Source organism: Notolabrus celidotus, chromosome 4, assembly GCF_009762535.1.
Source record: "Notolabrus celidotus isolate fNotCel1 chromosome 4, fNotCel1.pri, whole genome shotgun sequence".
Lineage (NCBI taxonomy): Eukaryota > Metazoa > Chordata > Actinopteri > Labriformes > Labridae > Notolabrus > Notolabrus celidotus.
The window spans coordinates 24,515,748-24,536,322 of NC_048275.1; the positions used below are offsets into that span (position 1 = coordinate 24,515,748).

The window sequence follows — 20,575 nt, forward strand, 5'->3', positions numbered from 1 at the left end:
AATGTGTCACCCTCCAAATCTGCATGTTGCCCTTTAAAGAGCAGTGACGACAGCAAGACAAGAAGAACCATTTGTCTTTCATTTGGCTGCATTTCGTCTATCTCTTCCCCTCTGTGTTAGAAAATCTTTGGCTTTATCTATATTCAGGTCACTCGGATTTGCATGAACACTTCCTTCCGATCTTTCTGCATCCTCTCTGCAAAACAGGCCCTGACTCAATTACAGATTCTTTGAAAGTGCCTGTCCATCAAGCCTTGATCCGATTATCTTGTTGTCAAGCTGCCCACTCACTCACATTATTTTATTACAGAGAGAAGCCTATGGAATTACAGTGCCATCCATTACAAGCTGCTCCACGGTCCATATAACCTGAATGACGGACTGCCATGCCGCTGCATCCCGGATGTTTGGCCCATCCCATTGAGAATAGAGAAACTCTCTGGGCCATCCAATGCAAAGTTCTCCCTGCTTGAAATGGATGTTGACCATTCATTAATGTGCACACAGATCATGCACTGCAGAAATATGCAGATCCTGAGAGAGGGACAGGAAGGAGAGAGTGCCGGAGCCATCCGAGCTGACCTTTATGCTTTAATGGGATATGAATATGTGCATGCCCATAATGAGATTTACAAATAGTTGCAAATATCCAGTCTGGGATTTGGTTCAAAATGTTTGATTTCTCAACATGTTCCATCAGGATTCACTAAATGAACAAAATGTCTCTGTGGGCATTTCTTCTGCCCACACCCAACTGGGCCGACAACCAAATGATAAGGCATTTTGCTTACTTTAGGTCTCATGGCAGGTTCCACCATAATTATTCATGTCAAAGTAAGTTTGAAACTTTGAAAACCATTGGAGCAACTTTCAGTTCAAATGGAAGTTGGCAAAATGGTTGTGGAGAAATTACATGTCACTGGAGCTAATATACCCGTCAGTTTATTCATGAGAAAACATACATCACATTTGTGCATGGCTGGAAAAAGGAACTTTTAGTGTCTGCGTGTGTTTATGTCTGCTTTCTGCCATTGCTGTGTCAAAAGCTGAACCTAAACCCAATTAAGCATTTGCTCAAAGCAATTCAAAAGCAGTTCATCTTTAGTCTAACTTGAGCAGGAGGCTTTCCATTTCCATAGAGGGCAGCGCTGCAGGGGAACTAGACCTAAGCCTATTTATGTTGTTCAATATTTTTATGTGAGTGGTGGTACTAACACATGAACTGCAGGCTCATCCCAGGCAGGAAAGTATTGATGTTTTGTCCTGGTCCCCCTTTTATGTTTTGGACAGATCAAAAGGTAGCATCTGTTGCTATAGGAACCATTTAGCATTTGTTGCAAAGTCTGTTTCCATTCAGTCTAACAGAAATTAAGCGAAGTGTAAGTTCAAGCAGTAAGACTGTTTTATACTCATTCATTCATTCATTAGTCATCATTCATTCACGTCAATCCCTCTCCCTATCTCTGTCCTTCTGGTGATCTGTTAATTTCGGGTGTTAACTCTTTCAAGCACTAAACCAACCAGATTTAGCCTCAACCTCTATCGACCAATCATCCTGCTGCTGCCAAGATTTCAAATCTGTTCCCCCCTGTTGCGCTTTCAGTCTGCGTTTCAGTTCCAGCACAGCAACCGTCCTCCACCCCAGTCACCTCCAAGCCATCTCATCAGTGTCCAGCGCCATCTCCTCAGCTCATCCTGCATCCTTCCTTCACTACCACCACCAGAGTCTAGACTAGTATTCTATTCTGCTCTCGGCCTCACTACCCCTTTGAATACATGAAAACAACACGGTGAAGCCTAGTCGAAAAAGTTATTGCACATTTCACATATTTTCTAAACTTGTAGAATAAATAATTGTGCACTCGTGATGAAGTCTCTCCTGATTGAAATGACTGTAAAAACTCTGATTTGAAATAGTCTCTTAAGGGAAATCACGGTACTCCAGCTACGAAGGTGAGAGGTATCAGAGAAAAATAACTCTGTGTTGTTCTTTTGTTGCACACAGGACTCTGACCCCAGGATCCTGGGATTCGATTCTATATTGTTTTAAAAATACTGCATGATGAAGGTATTTCTCTGTGGACTGGTATGTGACAACTTGGGATTAAGAGAGGGCTGGCTATTTTGTTCATAAAATAGCATTTTGGACCCGTGATTTGTATTTACAACAAAGAAATGAAATGGTAATTCCAATAATTATGTATTGATTCTTTTGAAACAGATGATATGATGACTGTACTGACTTAAATTTTCACAATATTATTGAGCTGACTGAAGTTATTCATGTCTATAAAAATTGTATCATTGGTCTAAAGGGGTGACATATAGTCAGTCAATACTTGAGCCATTTTTTCTAACAGTCGTACCTCCCAATAAAAGTTAAGTCAGTGCAAACAGCCACAGAAAGAAAGACACTATGAAGGCTGATTAAACTTTCCTCTAGTTCAATGTGAAATACACAATATATATAACCTTTCATTTGATCTGTTTCTTTATGTTTGTTGTTTGTGTTTATGCTCTCACTTGTTGCGGCAGTACAGGGCCATGCAAAGTGTTCCCAGGAGGCTGATTGCCATGGCGATGGAGGTGATTGACAGCACCTGTCTCTTGTACACCTCTTTGCTCTCTGTGGGGAAACAAAACAGAGGAAGGAGGAACATTAAAGTCTGAACAACACACTCTTTGAAAATAAGCTCATATATCATTGAAACATCTGTGAGGATGTTCGTGTGAAAGAGACTCAGAGGATGAGGAAGACAGGAAAGAAGAAAAAGATGTTTCATTGTGCATGTATGTTTTTAAATGGGCATATGTCTGCTGAGATTCCCGTAGCCAACATTCAGACAGAGTTAATATTAAATAATTACAGTACTGAAACAACCATCCACCACAATACATAATTAAACACAGTTTGGAGGTTTGCACTCATCCGCTTTTAATTTGAAATATCATTGTTTGCAGCACCTTAACAGCTATTTCAAATCATCAGACAACCAGTTGTATTGCAACAGCTCTCCGGGGCTATTTAGTATACGCTTTGCAGATTCATTCCAGTATAAGTTTAATTATTTTTGTGATAAATAAAGCAAATTAAACTCATATAAAGCAACAACTCAAAACCCATTTGTGATACACAAACACTCATTTACAACTCTCCAGCAGCACCTGCTATTCTTAGTTACCGCACAGCCTTTCAGCTCATTTTATTGGCTCTACCACATCGAGTAATGCTCCAGTAGACGCTGACTGCCTTTGAAATGGATGCCACATGTAATGGAGCTTGAATACATGGAGACAAGAAGAGTTATTGCACGGACAGACGCCATTAGTGGAGAAAAATGGAAGCTGTCTTGTTTGCTACGAACAAGTAAATCATAGTTGCCTTCAGATGCATTAATAGGCGATCAATCAGGTTTTATTTAGCCGAGGCTCAGACCTTGGAAAAGCACAGACATCACACAAGGTGTTTGGGTTTTACATTCAGGTGACTGAGACAAATTCTATGACTTTAAAAGGCTGCTTAAGTTGGGAGTAGTGGTGGTTTAAGTTCTTTACAAGTACACCAATTAACTGTAACCTTTTTGAATATACAGAGCAACACAACTGCATCTGCTGGGTCTTGCTCAAAGGCATCCTGACAACCAAAGATGGATGGTGTTACTGATTCATAGCCACATCAAGATTCTCAAGCATGGCTAGAAATTCAAACCAGACATTTCTCTGCACAAGCTTACTGCTGTAGCCTTTAAGCTACTGATGCCCACACAGACATTACATAACCAGTCATACATGCAGTATGTCATACATAATCCCTGGAATAAGTGTGGCCTCAGAGCCTATCAGTGCATTGTCAGTGCAGCTTTTCCTCTTCTCTGTGTCCTCATTTCTCTTCCTCTAAGTCTAAGTTCTGTTTGGGGGCTGGTGTTGTTTTGATGCCGCTAATCAGCCTGAGTCATCACATTGGCTCATTGGCTATAATTATATCATTAGAGGGAGCTGGGGGCTGTCCTACGGGAACACCCTGAGGTCGAATGCAGGGAAGGCAGAGCAAGAGAGAAAGACAGAGAGATAGGGATATGAAAAAGAGAGAAATGAGGAGGAAGAAGATAAAGAAGGTTACAGAGGGGAGGCTGTGTGATGCAGTGATCCCTCCTTTCCTCTCCTATTACAGACTTTTAACAGAAATTCAGAGTATTGGCAGATACTGAGTACTAATCTGATACTGCTGCCCTTTTTACCCTCTAGTGATTAAAAAAGCTATGGCAATGTAAGTGTAAGACTGAAAAATCTTTGATGGAATAACCTCTGGGGATTATTTGTCGATTTCAAGTCTAATTCTATTAAAAAGCTTCACTGAGTTTGAAAAAGTATTTTGCCAAAGCAACAAAAATGAAATGATTGAATACTTGGAAAGTATAAAAAAAACAGTTGCAATACCACAACATAAAATTAAGTGAAAAAAACCCAAAGCATCCCAAAACATCCCATGAGAATGTTTCAACTTTAGCTCTATCTATCCAAATAAGGTATACGCTAAGAAAAAGACAGCAAGCTGTGGCCAATATTCTCTGTATGTCTTGCATCCAGTAGCAAAATCTACCGATCTTCAGTGCAAATACTTTCATTTGACATGTAAAGGTATATAGTTATTGGCTCATAAAAACTACCAGCTCTTTAAACTGCTCCTTTTCTACTAGCACAGTAAACTAGTTGAGTTTTAAACAGTGGCGGCTGATCAACAGGAGGCACCAGGCCGCCACCCCGACGCTCTCCATAAGGTGAATGGCAGACCATAATAGAAAAATATTCTTAAAATTTAGTTAGAAACATAGAAGAATGAAAACATTAAGATAAATATTTCATATCAAGTGAGTACAATTAAAAAGCTGCAATAAAAATGTAGATTTAAAATGTTCCACATGTCTAAAGTTACTGAGCATTTGTGCCCAGGTCTCCATGGAGTCTTGTTATACGTTGCACTCCACATTCACTCCATTTCAATATAAGAGATAGGAGCTACTTAATTGAATTACACACAACCAGCCAGCAGGTGGCAGCAAAAAGGCTATGTACCCTTAATTGCAGAATTGCTGTAAATCTCTGTCCATCCACTGGAGTGAGTTGTTATAACTGTGGAAAAAGATTCAGGCTGGAATCACCAACAGAGCTATCAACGAAATGTAGAAAGAAAACTTAGTAAAGTTGACACTTAAAAGGATCTTTACAGAAGAAGCAGAGAATTAAAGAGACCTCATGAGCCAGACATCAAAATTAAACAGAGGGAGAAATTAAACTCATTTGTTTTCAAGGAGCTGGTTTACTAAGAAGGCTTGGCTAATGTAGTGAAGCTTATTTTGCTTCTCCTGCTTTCTTTTCCAAACATCCGAATCAGACCCGGCATGGATCCAGACAGGTGTGACTGATGTAAAGCACTTCTCAGAAAAAGCTAAAAGAAAGAAACATGGCTGGATGCTGTGAGAAACAACAGCTAATGTTAGCAGTCAACCACATCCTGGCTAACATAACCGCGATGTGTTGTTGTAATTTCAACCTGACAGTGATTAAGAAACAGTACTCTGTGGGGATTAGTCAGGGCTGACACTCTATTTGTCTGATAACAGCGTTTGAGGTGATAATGATTTATGTAATCAAAGGAGACTGTTCTCCTAAGAAAAAAATCACAGCATCACAAATGTTACAAATGACAAAAAGCTTTTGCAAAAAACTATTTGATCCACATTTTTCAAGGGGCAATTTTAGTTTTTGGCAAAACAGGAAAAAAAACAAACTTTTATGGGAAGACTTTTTGGAGAAGGGTTTGATTGAGATGGGGGAAAAGATGCCACCTTGATACTGTGAACAAAAGGGGATGGAAATAGACTTTTTCAAGTAAAAGGAGGTGTTTGGGAATTTGGGAAAGAGATTGAGCAGAAAAAAGGTCTAACTCTGGATGACTCTATCTTGTAAAAAGATTCTGGTTGAAATGGTCGTGTCAAGTCCACACACACACGCTAACACAAAGGTTTACTACACTTGTACAAAAGTTCAACCCACTAAATACAGTCAACCATGTTTTATATGCATGCAGTATGCTTGGTGTAAGGCCACTCATAAATATAACGCCAAGGTCAAGAAGTACTTCAACCCCTCCTACCCTCCCATGTCCTTGTTTGGACACACCTTCCTGTATGCACAAACACACTCTCTCTTAATGTGAATAAATCATGCAGCTTGAGAGAGGGAAGGCATGTTCATGTTCCATCTGTGGGGCCGTGAGGTCACATCTTCTATTTATTCCCTCTTGAAGCATCCAGTCTAGCCCTGCGAAGCTGCTTCTCTTTTATTTACTGCAACATTATAGAAAAATATGATTAATACTTTACACTGAAGGTGGAAGCAGCTGTGTTATAAAGGTGTTGCTGTAACCTCTGTGTACATATACAATCAAATACACTGAGGAGATGTTTTCAGCAGCCTTACTTTCATACAGGTGGGTTAACTGGAAAGAGAGAAATCAATAAGTGGTGGTGTAAGCGGTGATGCACCCTGACACAGTTAAGATTAAAGGCTTTAGCTTTTATTGCCGATGACTCCTTTTGTTTAATATAATACCAAAGCACATAAGAATAATGTTGGCAGAGAGCTTGTACAAGACATGGGCCTATCCATCAATATCTCCAACCCATTTATCACCTACAACACAAGAAAACACAGATCTGTCTTTCTGACACGGAGCTACATGCATCCATGTATTAAATTGTTACAGAGACAGTTCAACCAATTCCAACCAAGGCAGCGTCACATAACACTCCCGGATTTTTGCCTATCCATATTTAGTCTAAGTTAATAAGAATTGTCGACTTACACAAGTTGTCCAAGTGACTCAGGTTCATTTATGTATTCTGACTACTGAAGACTGGCAATGAGCAGCCAAGCATTACACCAAAGACTGAAGAAGAGCTGAGGATAACACATCAGAGTAACTTTTTTTTGTCTTCAGTAGTACACTTGTCCAGAAAAAATTGGCAACAGGGGAAGCACAATACTTTAATGTAGAGATCATGGGTATGTTTCCAGTATTAAAATAATAATCAAATTGTTGTATTCAAAGAAGTATTCAAACCTTGAGTATGGTTCCTTCCTACACCTTTACTTTCAAAGTCTTATCAAATATACATATTGTTTGTAGCGTACTGTAGTGACTGAAGTGCTTAACCAAGGCGTGTATTTCCATTAGGTTGTCAGTGCAATGTCCTGTCTTGCTTGATCCTGACCATGAATTGTATAAAACACGGCTTAGAACATGTGATTAATTTTTGAAGAGGTTCTTGAAAACTGACTCAAGCTAACTTTTGGTCACTAGAAACAGCCAAAGAGATGTAGTGGAGATGTGCTTCAGGCCTCCTGGCAAACAGCTACAACACGCTCACCTGTCAGTCAAGTCAGTCGTACCATTTATGATGTATATTTCTGTATAACCTCAAGAAATACATCCTTTAGATATATTAACAGAGGCGTTATAAAAAGATTTAACCCTTGTACTACATCGAGCAAAACCATGGTTTGAACCAGACTGTAAACATGTTTATTTTTCTGCAGAACAGTTGGACATTTTAATATGGGACCCTCTGGGGATTTCTTGGCTTCTGGAGCCAGCCACAAGAAGACACTCAAGGAACTGAAATTTTTTGCACTTCTGCATTGGCTTTATTTTTAACACCGGATGTTGCTGCTTGGATGTGACAAGAACACTGTGGACCTTTGGGTACAAGCTCTGGCACGCTCAGAGGATCCAGTAACCTTATTGGCAATGTAATATCTCTGAGACTCTCTGAAATCAAAGGTGACCTATTCTCTTAGTAGCTAGATACCACATACAAATGAGAAATAACATGTTTTTTGAGGGGTTGTTTGATAATTTCATTTATGAATATACAGGAATGATTAGCTCTCTGTCTTCAACAGGAGCACACAAATGCCAAATTACACATACAACTTGCAAACACTTCAAGTTTACAGTCAAATACTTGGTGACAGCACAAACACTGACACTCAAGCAGACGCAAACTGTGGTAACTGTGGACAGGCTGAAGTGTCACTTTCATTTTGGGTCTCAGATGAAATGACTTTGAGAGGGCTAAGTCTGAATATTGATTTCACAAGTTTCAAACTGGCTCTATCATTATTAGATTTACTTGATAAGGACTCATAATGATTTGAGTTTGTGATGTTGACTCTTAGATTTGGGCTCACAGTCTGACATTGTCACATGAAACCTGACTCAATAGTGCTCTTTAAGGGGCGCTGGTGGCCTGGCGGTCTGGGCGCCCCACATATAGAGGCTACAGTCCTCGTCGCAGGGGTCGCCGGTTCGATTCCCGGCCGGTCGACCATTTCCTGCATGTCTTCCCCCACTCTCTACTCCCCACATTTCCTGTCTCTCTCCACCTGTCCTATAAAATAAAGGCAAAAAAAGGCCAAAAATATAACTTAAAAAAAAAAATAGTGCTCTTTAAAATCATACAGAAATATCTCATATAGTTCTTCATACTCCATCAAGGCAATGTCAGGATATCTGTTGACTCACTATCACTTGGCTGACAAACAGTGCTAGGTTTGTGAGTCATTCAAGGCTTTAATCTAATGTTTTGGACATACGGACATGTCAGATTGCTGGCAGACACTGACACTGTAAAGGTCTGTCACAGATATTAAGCTAAGGCTTATTAAATTGAGTTGCATTTGTACAATTATGAATTCAACTGTGGCCTCTAGTTGAGGGCAGTAAAATGTAATGTTTAGTGGCAGCACGCTGGAATCAGTTCAAGGTTGACATAGTGCCACAATTTGCATATATGATGGTAAAGGTCAATTCTGGCTGACTGCTATGCAAACAAACTGTCACAGCAGAATAGCACACTGATATTAAGAGTTTATAACAGTTATGCATGTGTATTTCAGATCAATGGAATGTTAAACTTTGATTTTATTTGCAGCCGCAAGAGAGATCAAATATCATTATGAAACAAAGCTCACTGCAGCTAAAATCACATTAATAAACCCTGGTAGAAAACATTAAAATGACATTAGGTTACCCAGGCTCAAGGACTGTCAATTTCAGCAATTCACCTATCATTCAGCAACCATATTCAAGTAGGCTGTTATGTAAATGACTCACATGATGCTTTGATACAAGAAGATTTATTTCTTGATGAATTCATAACTCATACTCTGTCTGACGTCTTTGGCTACAGCACAGTGCTGAACACGACACTAAAACACCTTAGCTTGTCAGCTTTTGATAGACAAGTTCCGACCTTCCGTGAATCATATAACTTTGCAAGAAGTTTTATGGATGACTATAAATGGACAATATTATTAGTGGATGCAAATAGGTAACATTTAACAACTCTTTTTAAGGCCACACACTGTGGGACGTTATCTTTCTCCACAGGGTTCCATTGCAAAAGTCATTGTCACTTCTCCAGTACTTAGAAAAGTTCTCAGCAACACCTATGGATCTATCTTTAGTCCACAGCGCAGCTAACTATGGGCTAGCATACTGTTAGCTATCAACTCTGAGATGTGCCAGAGAGCTAAGAGTATGCTAGCAAGATTTAGAGTGAACAATAGGGTTATAGGGTTAAATAAAGTAAATATATTTTTCCTGCAGGTTTAACAAAAAGACTAGCTAGCTTACCAGCCATGGCATTTTCCCTGAATTAAAGTAGTGCTGTTCACTAACAACTGACATGTTTGTTTACTGTTAGTGGAAGGGGGACTTATAGCAGAGGCTTAATGGTAAATGGGATGTGAGATGATTGCTCTTCTCTTTCTTCAACCACAAGACTGTCATATTTTCTAAAAGGCAACCTTAGTTTTTCATGGTCATCCAAATCTCAGGGGTTAAGTGACTCCCTCAAGCCAATCATAATTCAGTTTTTAGTCTATGGTGTACTCTTAGGTAATCAATATCTCATCATGACTGCCTCATGCTTAATATAATTTAAACAAGCTTCATCTCTATTCCTTGACTGTATCATATCTTGTGCACCTAACTGTATCATACTGTAGTTATTGACTCTGACTTATACATCCATCCATTTCCAGGGTTCCCACTCTTTTCCAGAGATCATTTTCCAGGACATTTCCAGGACATTTCCAGGACATTTTCAGCGATGATCAAGCTGGTATGACAGTCTAAGTTTAGTTCCTAATTTAGTTCCTAAATAGTCTAATATGTTCCTCTCAGTGGAAGTCTACATTGAAAGACATGTAGTCTAGGAGTCTAGGAGTTTCTGTGCAGCTGTGTCGCTCTTTTTGTTCCGTTTGTTTTCACTATCGGGAGTTTGCACTCCTACTAGCTAGAGCAGGGGTTCTCAAACTTTTTGGAGCGAGGGACCGCTTACAGGTGAGAAAATTGTCCAAGGCCCCCTCATAATTGTAACACAGATTAAGCACATTAGTGATGTGTCATGTTCAAAAGCTGCGGCTCTGAGAGCCGATGCTTTATAGTGAATCAGAAGAGCCGGCTCGCATCGAGAGAAAGCCGGCTCCCAGTTTTTTCCTGTCGCTGCTTAGCTCTCACAGTGCTCAGCCTCAGCTCTGCTCACAGCAGAACTTTGTGTTGATTGGTCAGCTTGGCAGCCATGCAGCCAAATCACATGTGAGGATATAGGATACAGGTGATGGAGGGGAGGCTGTGTATCCTGGCTTCATCTGTTCCTTCAGAGAGAGTCTTCTTGAAGACCGGGCAAATACTCGGTTATTTTTATTTTGTACTTATTTTTTTATCTTATTTTGTACTTATTGTACTTATTTTGTACTTATTGAAACTTCTTTCTTGATTGTACTTATGTCTGGGTTGCTGTAACAACTGAATTTCCCCCCCGGGGATCAATAAAGTAATATCTTATCTTATCTTATCTTACTCACTGAGAGGAGAAATCAGATCAGCCCATCCAAGCTGGGGCATCGGATTTTTCTCAATGCCAACCTGAGGACATTAATAAAGTTTGCTTGAGTTTGGTTCTGGTTCTGTTTGCTTGAGTTTGGTTCTGGTTCTGGTTCTGGTTCGGTTCTGGTTCAGTTCTGGTTCGGTTCTTGTTTCGGTTCTTGTACGGTTCTGGCATGGTTCTGGTTCGGTTCGGTTCTTGTTTGGTTCGGTTCTGGTTAAGTTCTGGTTCGGTTCTGGTTCGGTTCTGGCACGGTTCTGGTTCGGTTCGGTTCTGGTTTGGGTCGGTTCTGGTTCGGGTTCAGTTCTGGTTAAGTTCTGGTTCAGTTCTGGTTCGATTCTGGTTCGGTTCTTGTGCTGTTCTGGCACAGTTCTGGTTCGGTTCGGTTCGGTTCTGGTTCGGTTCTGGTTTAGTTCTGGAACTTTCTGGTTTAGTTCTGGCTGAGTTTGGTTCGATTCTGGTTTGGTTCTAGCAGGGTTATGGTTCGGTTCGCTTCGGTTCTGGTTCAGTTCTGGTACGTTCTGGCTCGGGTCTGGTTTGGTTCTGGTTGTGTTTGCTTGAGTTTGGTTCTGGTTGTGTTTGCTTGAGTTTGGTTCTGGTTGTGTTTGCTTGAGTTTGGTTCTGGTTCTGTTTGCTTGAGTTCTGGTTCTGGTTCTGGTTCGGTTCTGGTTCAGTTCTGGTTCGGTTCTGGTTCAGTTCTTTTACGGTTCTGGTTCGGTTCGGTTCTTGTTCAGTTCGGTTCTGGTTCGGTTCTGGCACGGTTCTGGTTCGGTTCGGTGCGGTTCTGGTTCGGTTCTGGTTCGGGTTCAGTCCTGGTTAAGTTCTGGTTCGATTCTGGTTCGGTTCTGGTTCGGTTCTTGTGCGGTTCTGGCACAGTTCTGGTTCGGTTCTGGTTCGGTTCTAGTTTAGTTCTGGAACGTTCTGGTTTGGTTCTGGCTGAGTTTGGTTCGGTTCTGGTTTGGTTCTGGCACGGTTCGGTTCGCTTCGGTTCTGGTTCAGTTCTGGTACGTTCTGGCTCAGGTCTGGTTCGGTTCTGGTTGTATTTGCTTGAGTTTGGTTCTGGTTCTGTTTGCATGAGTTTGGTTCTGGTACTGTTTACTTAAGTTTAGTTCTGGTTCTAACCCTAACCCTAATCCGAACCCTAACCCGAACCCTAACCCTAACCCTAACCCTAATCTGAACCCTAACCCTAATCTTAACCCTAACCCTAATCAGAACCCTAACCCTAACCCTAATCTGAACCCTAACCCTAATCTGAACCCTAACCCTAACCCTAACCCTAATCCTAATCCTAACCCTAATCCTAACCCTAACCCTAATCTGAACCCTAACCCTAACCCTAATCTTAACCCTAACCCTAATCTGAACCCTAACCCTAACCCTAACCCTAATCGTAACCCTAACCCTAATCCTAACCCTAACCATAATCCGAACCCTAACCCTAACCCTAATCTGAACCCTAACCCTAATCTTAACCCTAACCCTAATCCTAACCCCAACCCTAATCAGAACCCTAACCCTAATCCTAACCCTAATCCTAATCTGAACCCTAACCCTAACCCTAATCCTAACCCTAACCCCAACCCTAATCAGAACCCTAACCCTAACCCTAATCTGAACCCTAACCCTAATCCTAACCCTAACCCTAACCCTAATCCGAACCCTAACCCTAATCTGAACCCTAACCCTAATCTGAACCCTAACCCTAATCTTAACCCTAACCCTAATCCTAACCCTAACCCCAACCCTAATCAGAACCCTAATCCTAACCCTAATCTGAACCCTAACCCTAATCTGAACCCTAACCCTAATCCTAACCCTAACCCTAATCTGAACCCTAACCCTAACCCTAACCCTAATCCTAACCCTAACCCCAACCCTAATCAGAACCCTAACCCTAACCCTAATCTGAACCCTAACCCTAATCCTAACCCTAACCCTAACCCTTATCCGAACCCTAACCCTAACCCTAATCTGAACCCTAACCCTAATCTTAACCCTAACCCTAATCCTAACCCTAACCCCAACCCTAATCAGAACCCTAATCCTAACCCTAATCTGAACCCTTACCCTAACCCTAATCTTAACCCTAACCCTAATCTGAACCCTAACCCTAACCCTAACCCTAATCTGAACCCTAACCCTAACCCTAACCCTAACCCTAATCACAACCCTAACCCTAATCCTAACCCTAATCTGAACCCTAACCCTAATCTGAACCCTAACCCTAACCCTAATCTGAACCCTAACCCTAACCCTAATCTTAACCCTAATCTGAACCCTAACCCTAATCTGAACCCTAACCCTAATCTGAACCCTAACCCTAATCTGAACCCTAACCCTAACCCTAATCTGAACCCTTACCCTAATCTTAACCCTAACCCTAATCTGAACCCTAACCCTAATCTGAACCCTAACCCTAATCACAACCCTATCCCTAATCACAACCCTAACCCCAATCCTAACCCTAATCACAACCCTAACCCTATCCCTAATCACAACCCTAACCCTAATCACAACCCTAACCCTAATTACAACCCTAACCCTAATCACAACCCTAACCCTAATCCTAACCCTAATCCTAGCCCTAACCCTAATCACAACCCTAACCCTAACCCTAATCCTAACCCTAACCCTAATCATAACCCTAACCCTAATCACAACCCTAACCCTAATCACAACCCTAACCCTAACCCTAATCCTAACCCTAACCCTAATCCGAACCCTAATCTGAACCCTAACCCTAATCTTAACCCTAACCCTAATCCTAACCCTAACCCTAACCCTAATCCTAATCCTAACCCTAACCCTAATCTGAACCCTAACCCTAACCCTAATCTGAACCCTAACCCCAACCCTAATCTTAACCCTAACCCTAATCCTAACCCTAATCTGAACTCTAACCCTAACCCTAATCTTAACCCTAACCCTAATCTGAACCCTAACCCTAACCCTAATCTGAACCCTAACCCTAATTTGAACCCTAACCCTAATCTGAACCTTAACTCTTACCCTAATCTGAACCCTAACCCTAATCACAACCCTATCCCTAATCACAACCCTAACCCTAATCCTAACCCTAATCTGAACCCTAACCCTAATCCTAACCCTAATCATAACCCTAACCCTAATCATAATCACAACCCTAACCCTAATCACAACCCTAACCCTAATCCTAACCCTAATCCTAACCCTAACCCTAATCATAACCCTAACCCTAATCACAGCCCTAACCCTAATCCTAACCCTAACCCTAATCATAACCCTAACCCTAACCCTAATCACAACCCTAACCCTAACCTTAATCACAACCCTAACCCTAGGATCATGGTGAGAATGGTTTTGTAACAGAAATGCACAAAATTGGGCAAATATAAGGCTGCACATAAAAACACGGTACGTTAAAGGGTTTTCAACACAAACCATTAGTTTATTCAGAGTTAAGGTAAAATATACGGCAACAAAAGATCCTATATTTAGAGCCGTTCGGGAGTCGAAAGAGACGGCTCTTCTTTGGGAGCCGAGTTAAAAGAGATGGCTCTCTGAAAAGAGCCGAACTTCCCATCACTAAAGCACATGCTTACTACCATTTGCACTCTTAGTTGCCCTTGGAACTATTTGTATTGTAAAACGTATCAATGTAAATACTTCAGACCTGTACCATAGTGATAAACAGATAACACTTCAATTTGAATCAAGTAAATACCACTTGAATACTTTAAAACAGAGGGTCATTTCATTCCTTGTGCACTCAACATGACAGCATTTATACTTTTCAAGTAATTGATCTTAAACGCTTTCAGAAAAGTAACAGTAGCAAGACTTACATATCCCTGCGAGCCACCAAATGGTATCATAACAATGGTGTATGCTGTTTTGTAATGACACAGCACAATTTTATAATTTACTAGAAATGTATTCAAATTATTTCATGGACCCCCACGCTATGGTTCACGGACCCCCAGGGGTCCCAGGACCCCACTTTGAGAACAACTGAGCTAGAGTACGGTAATCGAGCTCTCAGCCTGCAGAGATAGTTGTGAGGCACAGACCCCCAAGCTCTCTGCCCGACTCCACTGGTCACACTATAACTTAAATATAACTCTTTGAATCAATAGAGCACTGTACAAGGTTAATGTACCATAAAACATAAACAATATACCCCCGTTTTCTGTGAATGCATGATTATGAAGTGAAGGAGAAAAGATGTGAAAAAAGTTGTGCAGTGTCGCTGTCTTTTCCAGCACAGCGTGCACTGAACTTTCAATGAATGGGGATGTGTTTTGTTAATAGGGTCAGGTCGCACGCAGCCATGTTGGAATAATTTTCCAGGACTATGTGTGCTTTTCCAGGACATTTTACTTTTTCTCCCATTTTCCAGGTATTTTCCAGTACTGGAAAACTGGTCAACTGTTTTCCAGGTTTTCCAGGTTTTCCAGGACGCGTGGGAACCCTGATTTCCCTCTGAAAGTAAACTTAATGTGTCTGGATTTGACTGTTATTGGTATGTTTCTATATATCAACCATAAAGACAGGCTTCTTTCATCACTGGGAAACATGATGGGTCTTGATTTGTAAATGCTCAGACTGGACTTGGGCTGCACCTCCCGCTGTGCCGTATGATGCCAGCTCTGCTCTTTACATCATATCCCCTGGTCTGTTTCAAGAGCAGCTGAGATTAACAGGAATGGATGAATGAGAGAAATGACACAACAAGTTCAAAGAGATCAGAGGACGCAGGCGGAGATGGATCCTCAGCAGCTGAGCGTTGGACTCTTCAGAGTGCAGAGTGCTGATTGGGGATAAAAACCTTTATTTATGCAGGTCTGCCGTGCTAGAGTAAGCATGCTCTCTTGCCTGGTCATGGTCCTTTCCCTCTATCACTCGGATGGCTTTATTTGCCCATTTACATGCTGAATATATTCAGGTGACAGGGGGCTATTGTTCCAGCTTGTAGTTTTCTCGCTATCGTTTTTTTTTATCTTCTCACATATTCTCTCTTGGTCCATTCTCTGGAAGAGGTTACACAAACTCTAATTTCTTTTGTGTATCTTCATATACTGTATGTTGGAACTGGGCAGTCACTGTGTTGCTCCCTGGCCTCTCACTTGGCACCAGAAAGAAGAAACATATAACCCAGGGCTCATTTATCTTCACAAGCTTCCAGGGATAGAACTGGTTTATGTGCAACAGTGTGTGCTTCAGACCTTTAATTTCTAGAATCTCTTCCATGTGTCTGACTATCTAGGTAGAGACGGTACAGGTACATATTCTTTACCAAGATAGAAGTGCAAATATTTGTAAGAAACAGTGCTGGCTTCGATGTGTACCAAAGAAAATGTGATCCTCTGAAAGACACTTTGACCTGCTGCTCCATGCATCCATACCTTCATATTTAGGGGGATTTTATTTTAAATCTATTTCACTTAAAATGAAATGAACACAAAAGAATATGCTGAGAATAATGAGCATTAACTTTGTTCCAATTTGGAAAACAAATGCAAACTTCCTGATACTCTGAATCTGCCCGCATGTTGCTGGGAGGGATGTTTCAAAGTGATTAACGTCAAAGTTATTTAATGGAAATTTAAATTCAGAATAACACAAAATTGAGTGCAACTAATTCAACACAGCTAAGCACTGATCACAGAGTCTGCGAGCAAGCAAAGTGAAACTTGTTTGTTGATTGAAGATACCTTTAGCAGAGTTAGCACCGCTATCCTTTGGTTCTCCTTACAGATTAGCGTCTACATGCAAGTGCTGGTTAAGCATTACTCTGGTTGAGTGGTTGAATATGCCAGTTTAACCAGATGCAGCCTACAAACAACATTATCTCCAGTTTCCAGATCAAATTACTGACAAACACTGATCGTAGCCCAATGGAGTGTGTTTTAATGTTGTTATTGTTAGAGTAACAAGTCTGTTTTAAAACTGTCTGGGAAGACATTTCTAAAGATGTAGTGATTAAGAGTCAAAGGATGCTTGAAAAACTCAAGTATAAATTATTGGAAACTCCTTATGTAGAGAAACTGAGTGTTTATACAGTGAAACTTTTCATCTAAAATATGCCCAATCTGTAAAGAGAAATGGTGTTAGCTTTTGCTGTCATGAACACTGGAGTACACATTTTACTTTCTTAACAATTAAAGCTTTGAAAAGCAAACTTACATTTCGACACGCAGATTTGCCTTTTTTACACCCAAGTGTGCATGCCATATTGGTATCACTTGTTGTAACATGTCCCATTTTCCCTCTTGCTGTAAAAGCTGTGCAGTACTATGGTCAATTTATGTTGGATTGTGCTTAATAAATAATGCAACTTGACTTTTCAGACGCAGAAAACAAAAAAATGGGGACAAATCTCTGGTGATGAAAACCTGCTGTCACTGCTGTTAAAGAAAAATACTTTCATTAATTGCTGAAGTATGGAAGTTGTGAAGTTTGTCACTCTTGTTTTAAGAAAAACGGTTAGCTAGATTACCAGAAATGGTTTACACCATTGCTAGATGTGCACCAGTACACTTAGCTGGTAAATCTGCTTTTCTTCACCTGTGTGCGCCTGTGTGAGAGTACAGCAGTTTATGCTTTTGACAGCAGCAGTGACAGTTTATTTGAAAAGAACAAAGCTTCACTTCAAGGAATCTAAAGTTCATTCCCAGGAAATCTCAGAAAAATAAAAGGACAGAAATTGTGTGCACTCTGATTGAAAAGTCACTGTGGGAAGACACCAGAGTGATGCCTGCTGCCTCTCCTGTCTTTCTTATGTTTCTCATTCCCTTCTCTTGTTGTCATTGAGCAGCACAGACCAAATATTTTGCAGTCATGATGCATTTGAGTCACTAAGTTGTCAAAGTCGAGCACTGTGAAATAAAAACTTTTTCTGTTTCAGCTCCACATGAGAAAGACAAATGAATGACATGAATGTGTCTATCTCCTGTCACTGCTAAGATACACGTAAACACAATTGTGTCCACCTGGCTCTGTTCATATTTGCTCTACTTTGCTTCCTTCCAGCTCAAACACCTTAAAACCCACCCGAAGAAAATTGAAAATCAACATGACTTAAAGTCTACCCACACCCACAAAATAGCTGCCTGTAACACTGCTCCAACATCGATTTACAACCCGCTGGTACATCTTCCAGTCAGAGCTCAGTGATCTCTGATGGAATGGAAATATTGATGCACACGAGTGACTGACTACACAGAGGGAGAGATGTCTTTCCTTTTTGCCAAGCATTATGAAAAATGTAAAAAAAAAAAAAAAGAAGCTGGAGCTAAGATTTCGTAAAAAATAAACCGCGTTTCATTTAGTCTTGGGTGGGTTATACCCACAGTGAAAAGGTCTCAACCTTGGGACACTTCTTCTTTTGTATTTTGATCCTCAAATACTGACTCAGTTGTAAATCTTGCCAATATCTGTTTGTGCAAATATAACTTGTTTGTAAATCTATACTCAGTGTTGGGTTAGGTCAGGTTGACTCATTCAAAAAATCTTTGATGATGTTTCTAATGGTTATTTTGGGTTGCTGTTGCTGTGGAGAGATCTTCATTGATTTTTAACATTTAGGAGTGAGGTCATAGTGAAGGCCGTATCATGTTTAGTGGTGTCACTAATACCTGTAAGTAATAGGAAGGACAAAGAAAGATTTTGTACAATGTCACATTAACTCTATGAGCTTCTTTGAGATACATATTTTAGCAGGACAGTTGCACTGAACTGCATTATTTTGCACAGATTTATCCTATGAAGCAGTCCTTGGTTGTATATGAGTTCAATACATAGGGCTCTGTTTTCATTAACCTGCCTGATGTTTTACAACTAGCCTAACTGGTTAACTTGGACAGACCATATTCATTATCACTGCACTTCAAGCAAATCACATTAGTACACAAACCACTTACAACGTGTCACAACAGCATGCGAGCATCAGACATTGTGTCACATTATGTAGCAACAGGGCCTCGCTGTCCACACTGCAGCGGTCAAATACACAACTCTGTTATGCCATTTGAAAAAGAAAACACATTGCTATCAGCTGTGTGCAGGAGACCAGCTGGAAACATCTGACATGGAGGAGTATTTTCCATCTCCCAACGTTTACTGTTTATAAACAGAAACCAGTGTTAACACAAGACAAGTCCCAGCACTTCAATCATGAATATGGGTATCATTAATGCAACACTATACCCACTTTGTTAAACTAGCTAACGAGCTCTGATGAGGGAAAAAGCTAAAGGAAAAAAAGGAACTTTTTCTAGACACTCCATGCTGTCACTTTATTTAGTTCCTTGCAGTGGAATAAGGAGGTGTCACACAGGTAACTCCTTATCTGACTTGAATTAACCGCTCCTCTGCTATGTGGATGTAAGTGACTGGAATAAAAAAATAAACTGTGCGTGTGGGTCAAAATAGTGCTGTTGTGTTGCTCAGTGCTTCGTCACTCAAAGGTAAATGGGACACTCCAAGAGTGGAATACGGCTGATTTTATCAAGTGCTGCACGCTGTTAGGACATGATGTTAGGTTCACTATGATGTGAAGTTCAGAAATGAACAGAACTGATTCATGTTTGTATTTCTAAATCTATAAGGTACTATTATAATTTTAAAAAAGGTTCAGCCCTACATTTCCCTGTGCGAGTCTTACATTGATACAGTTTAAGGTTTTACACAGGACTCACCTCTCTAAAGTTAAGCTCAAAAAACTGTTTAACACAAGCGATCTGTGCGACAGATGCTCCATTTCACCTGCCACTCATACACACATGTTTTTCTCCTGTCTGAAACTAAGATCATTCTGGTCCTCTTTTTACGATAAATTATCAAACGTTTTTTGTAGACCTGTACCACCCAGCCCCTTAATCTCAAGCTTTGGTGTCCGCGAGGACTTAACTCGCTTTTCTGTTAGGGAAAGAAATATCATTGCTTTTGCCTCTCTTGTGGCGTGCAGACGCATTCTTCTACAATGGAAGGATCCTAAACCGCCATCTGAAAATTCCTGGCTACAAGACCTAATGTCCTTCCTTTATTTAGAGAAAATTAAGTTTAGTTCTAGAGGTTGTTCAGATAATTTTAAAAAGACCTGGGGTCCTTTTATGTCATTTGTAAATTCTATTCCTTCTCTTGAGGACTAATGTGGTGTATGTCTCGTGGGCCAAGTTGTGTTACTCAACTCAATCAAGATTTTGTTTGTAAGAAATAAGTAAGAACATTTTCATTTTATCCATTTATTTATGTATTTATTACTATTATTATTATTATTATTATCATTATTTGTTTTTTGTTTTTGTTGTTGTTTGTTTTCTTATTCTTAAGATAACATTTCAAAACACGTTGGATTGGACACTAGTGGTTGTCATTGTATGATGTGTTCTTGTTTGTCTGTAAAATATAAAATTGGGTAACATGCACTTTTTGAATGATGTATACAGCAGAAAAACCTAATAAAAAAAAATATGTATATAAAAAAAAAAAAAAGGTTCAGCCTAACTTTTTGGAGACCCAAAATGTCATGGTTTACTCTGACAAAGTTTTTGCAAGATCTCGCAAAACTTTCTTGGGATGAACCTTCATATTTTTTTACCCCCAAGTCCCCAAAGCGGCTCTGTAGATTTTATACA

At 40.3% G+C, this 20,575-nt stretch overlaps 1 protein-coding gene across 1 annotated transcript in view; it reads right to left on the minus strand.

The window, feature by feature from the left end:
- LOC117811119 (pro-neuregulin-3, membrane-bound isoform) overlaps positions 1-20,575 on the minus strand; it is a 439,329-nt gene that overhangs the window by 30,395 nt on the left and 388,359 nt on the right. Inside the window, exon 6 of the mRNA XM_034681194.1 lies at positions 2,524-2,626. Within this exon, the coding sequence (XP_034537085.1) occupies positions 2,524-2,626 (103 nt within the window). The remainder of the gene's footprint in view (positions 1-2,523; positions 2,627-20,575) is intronic.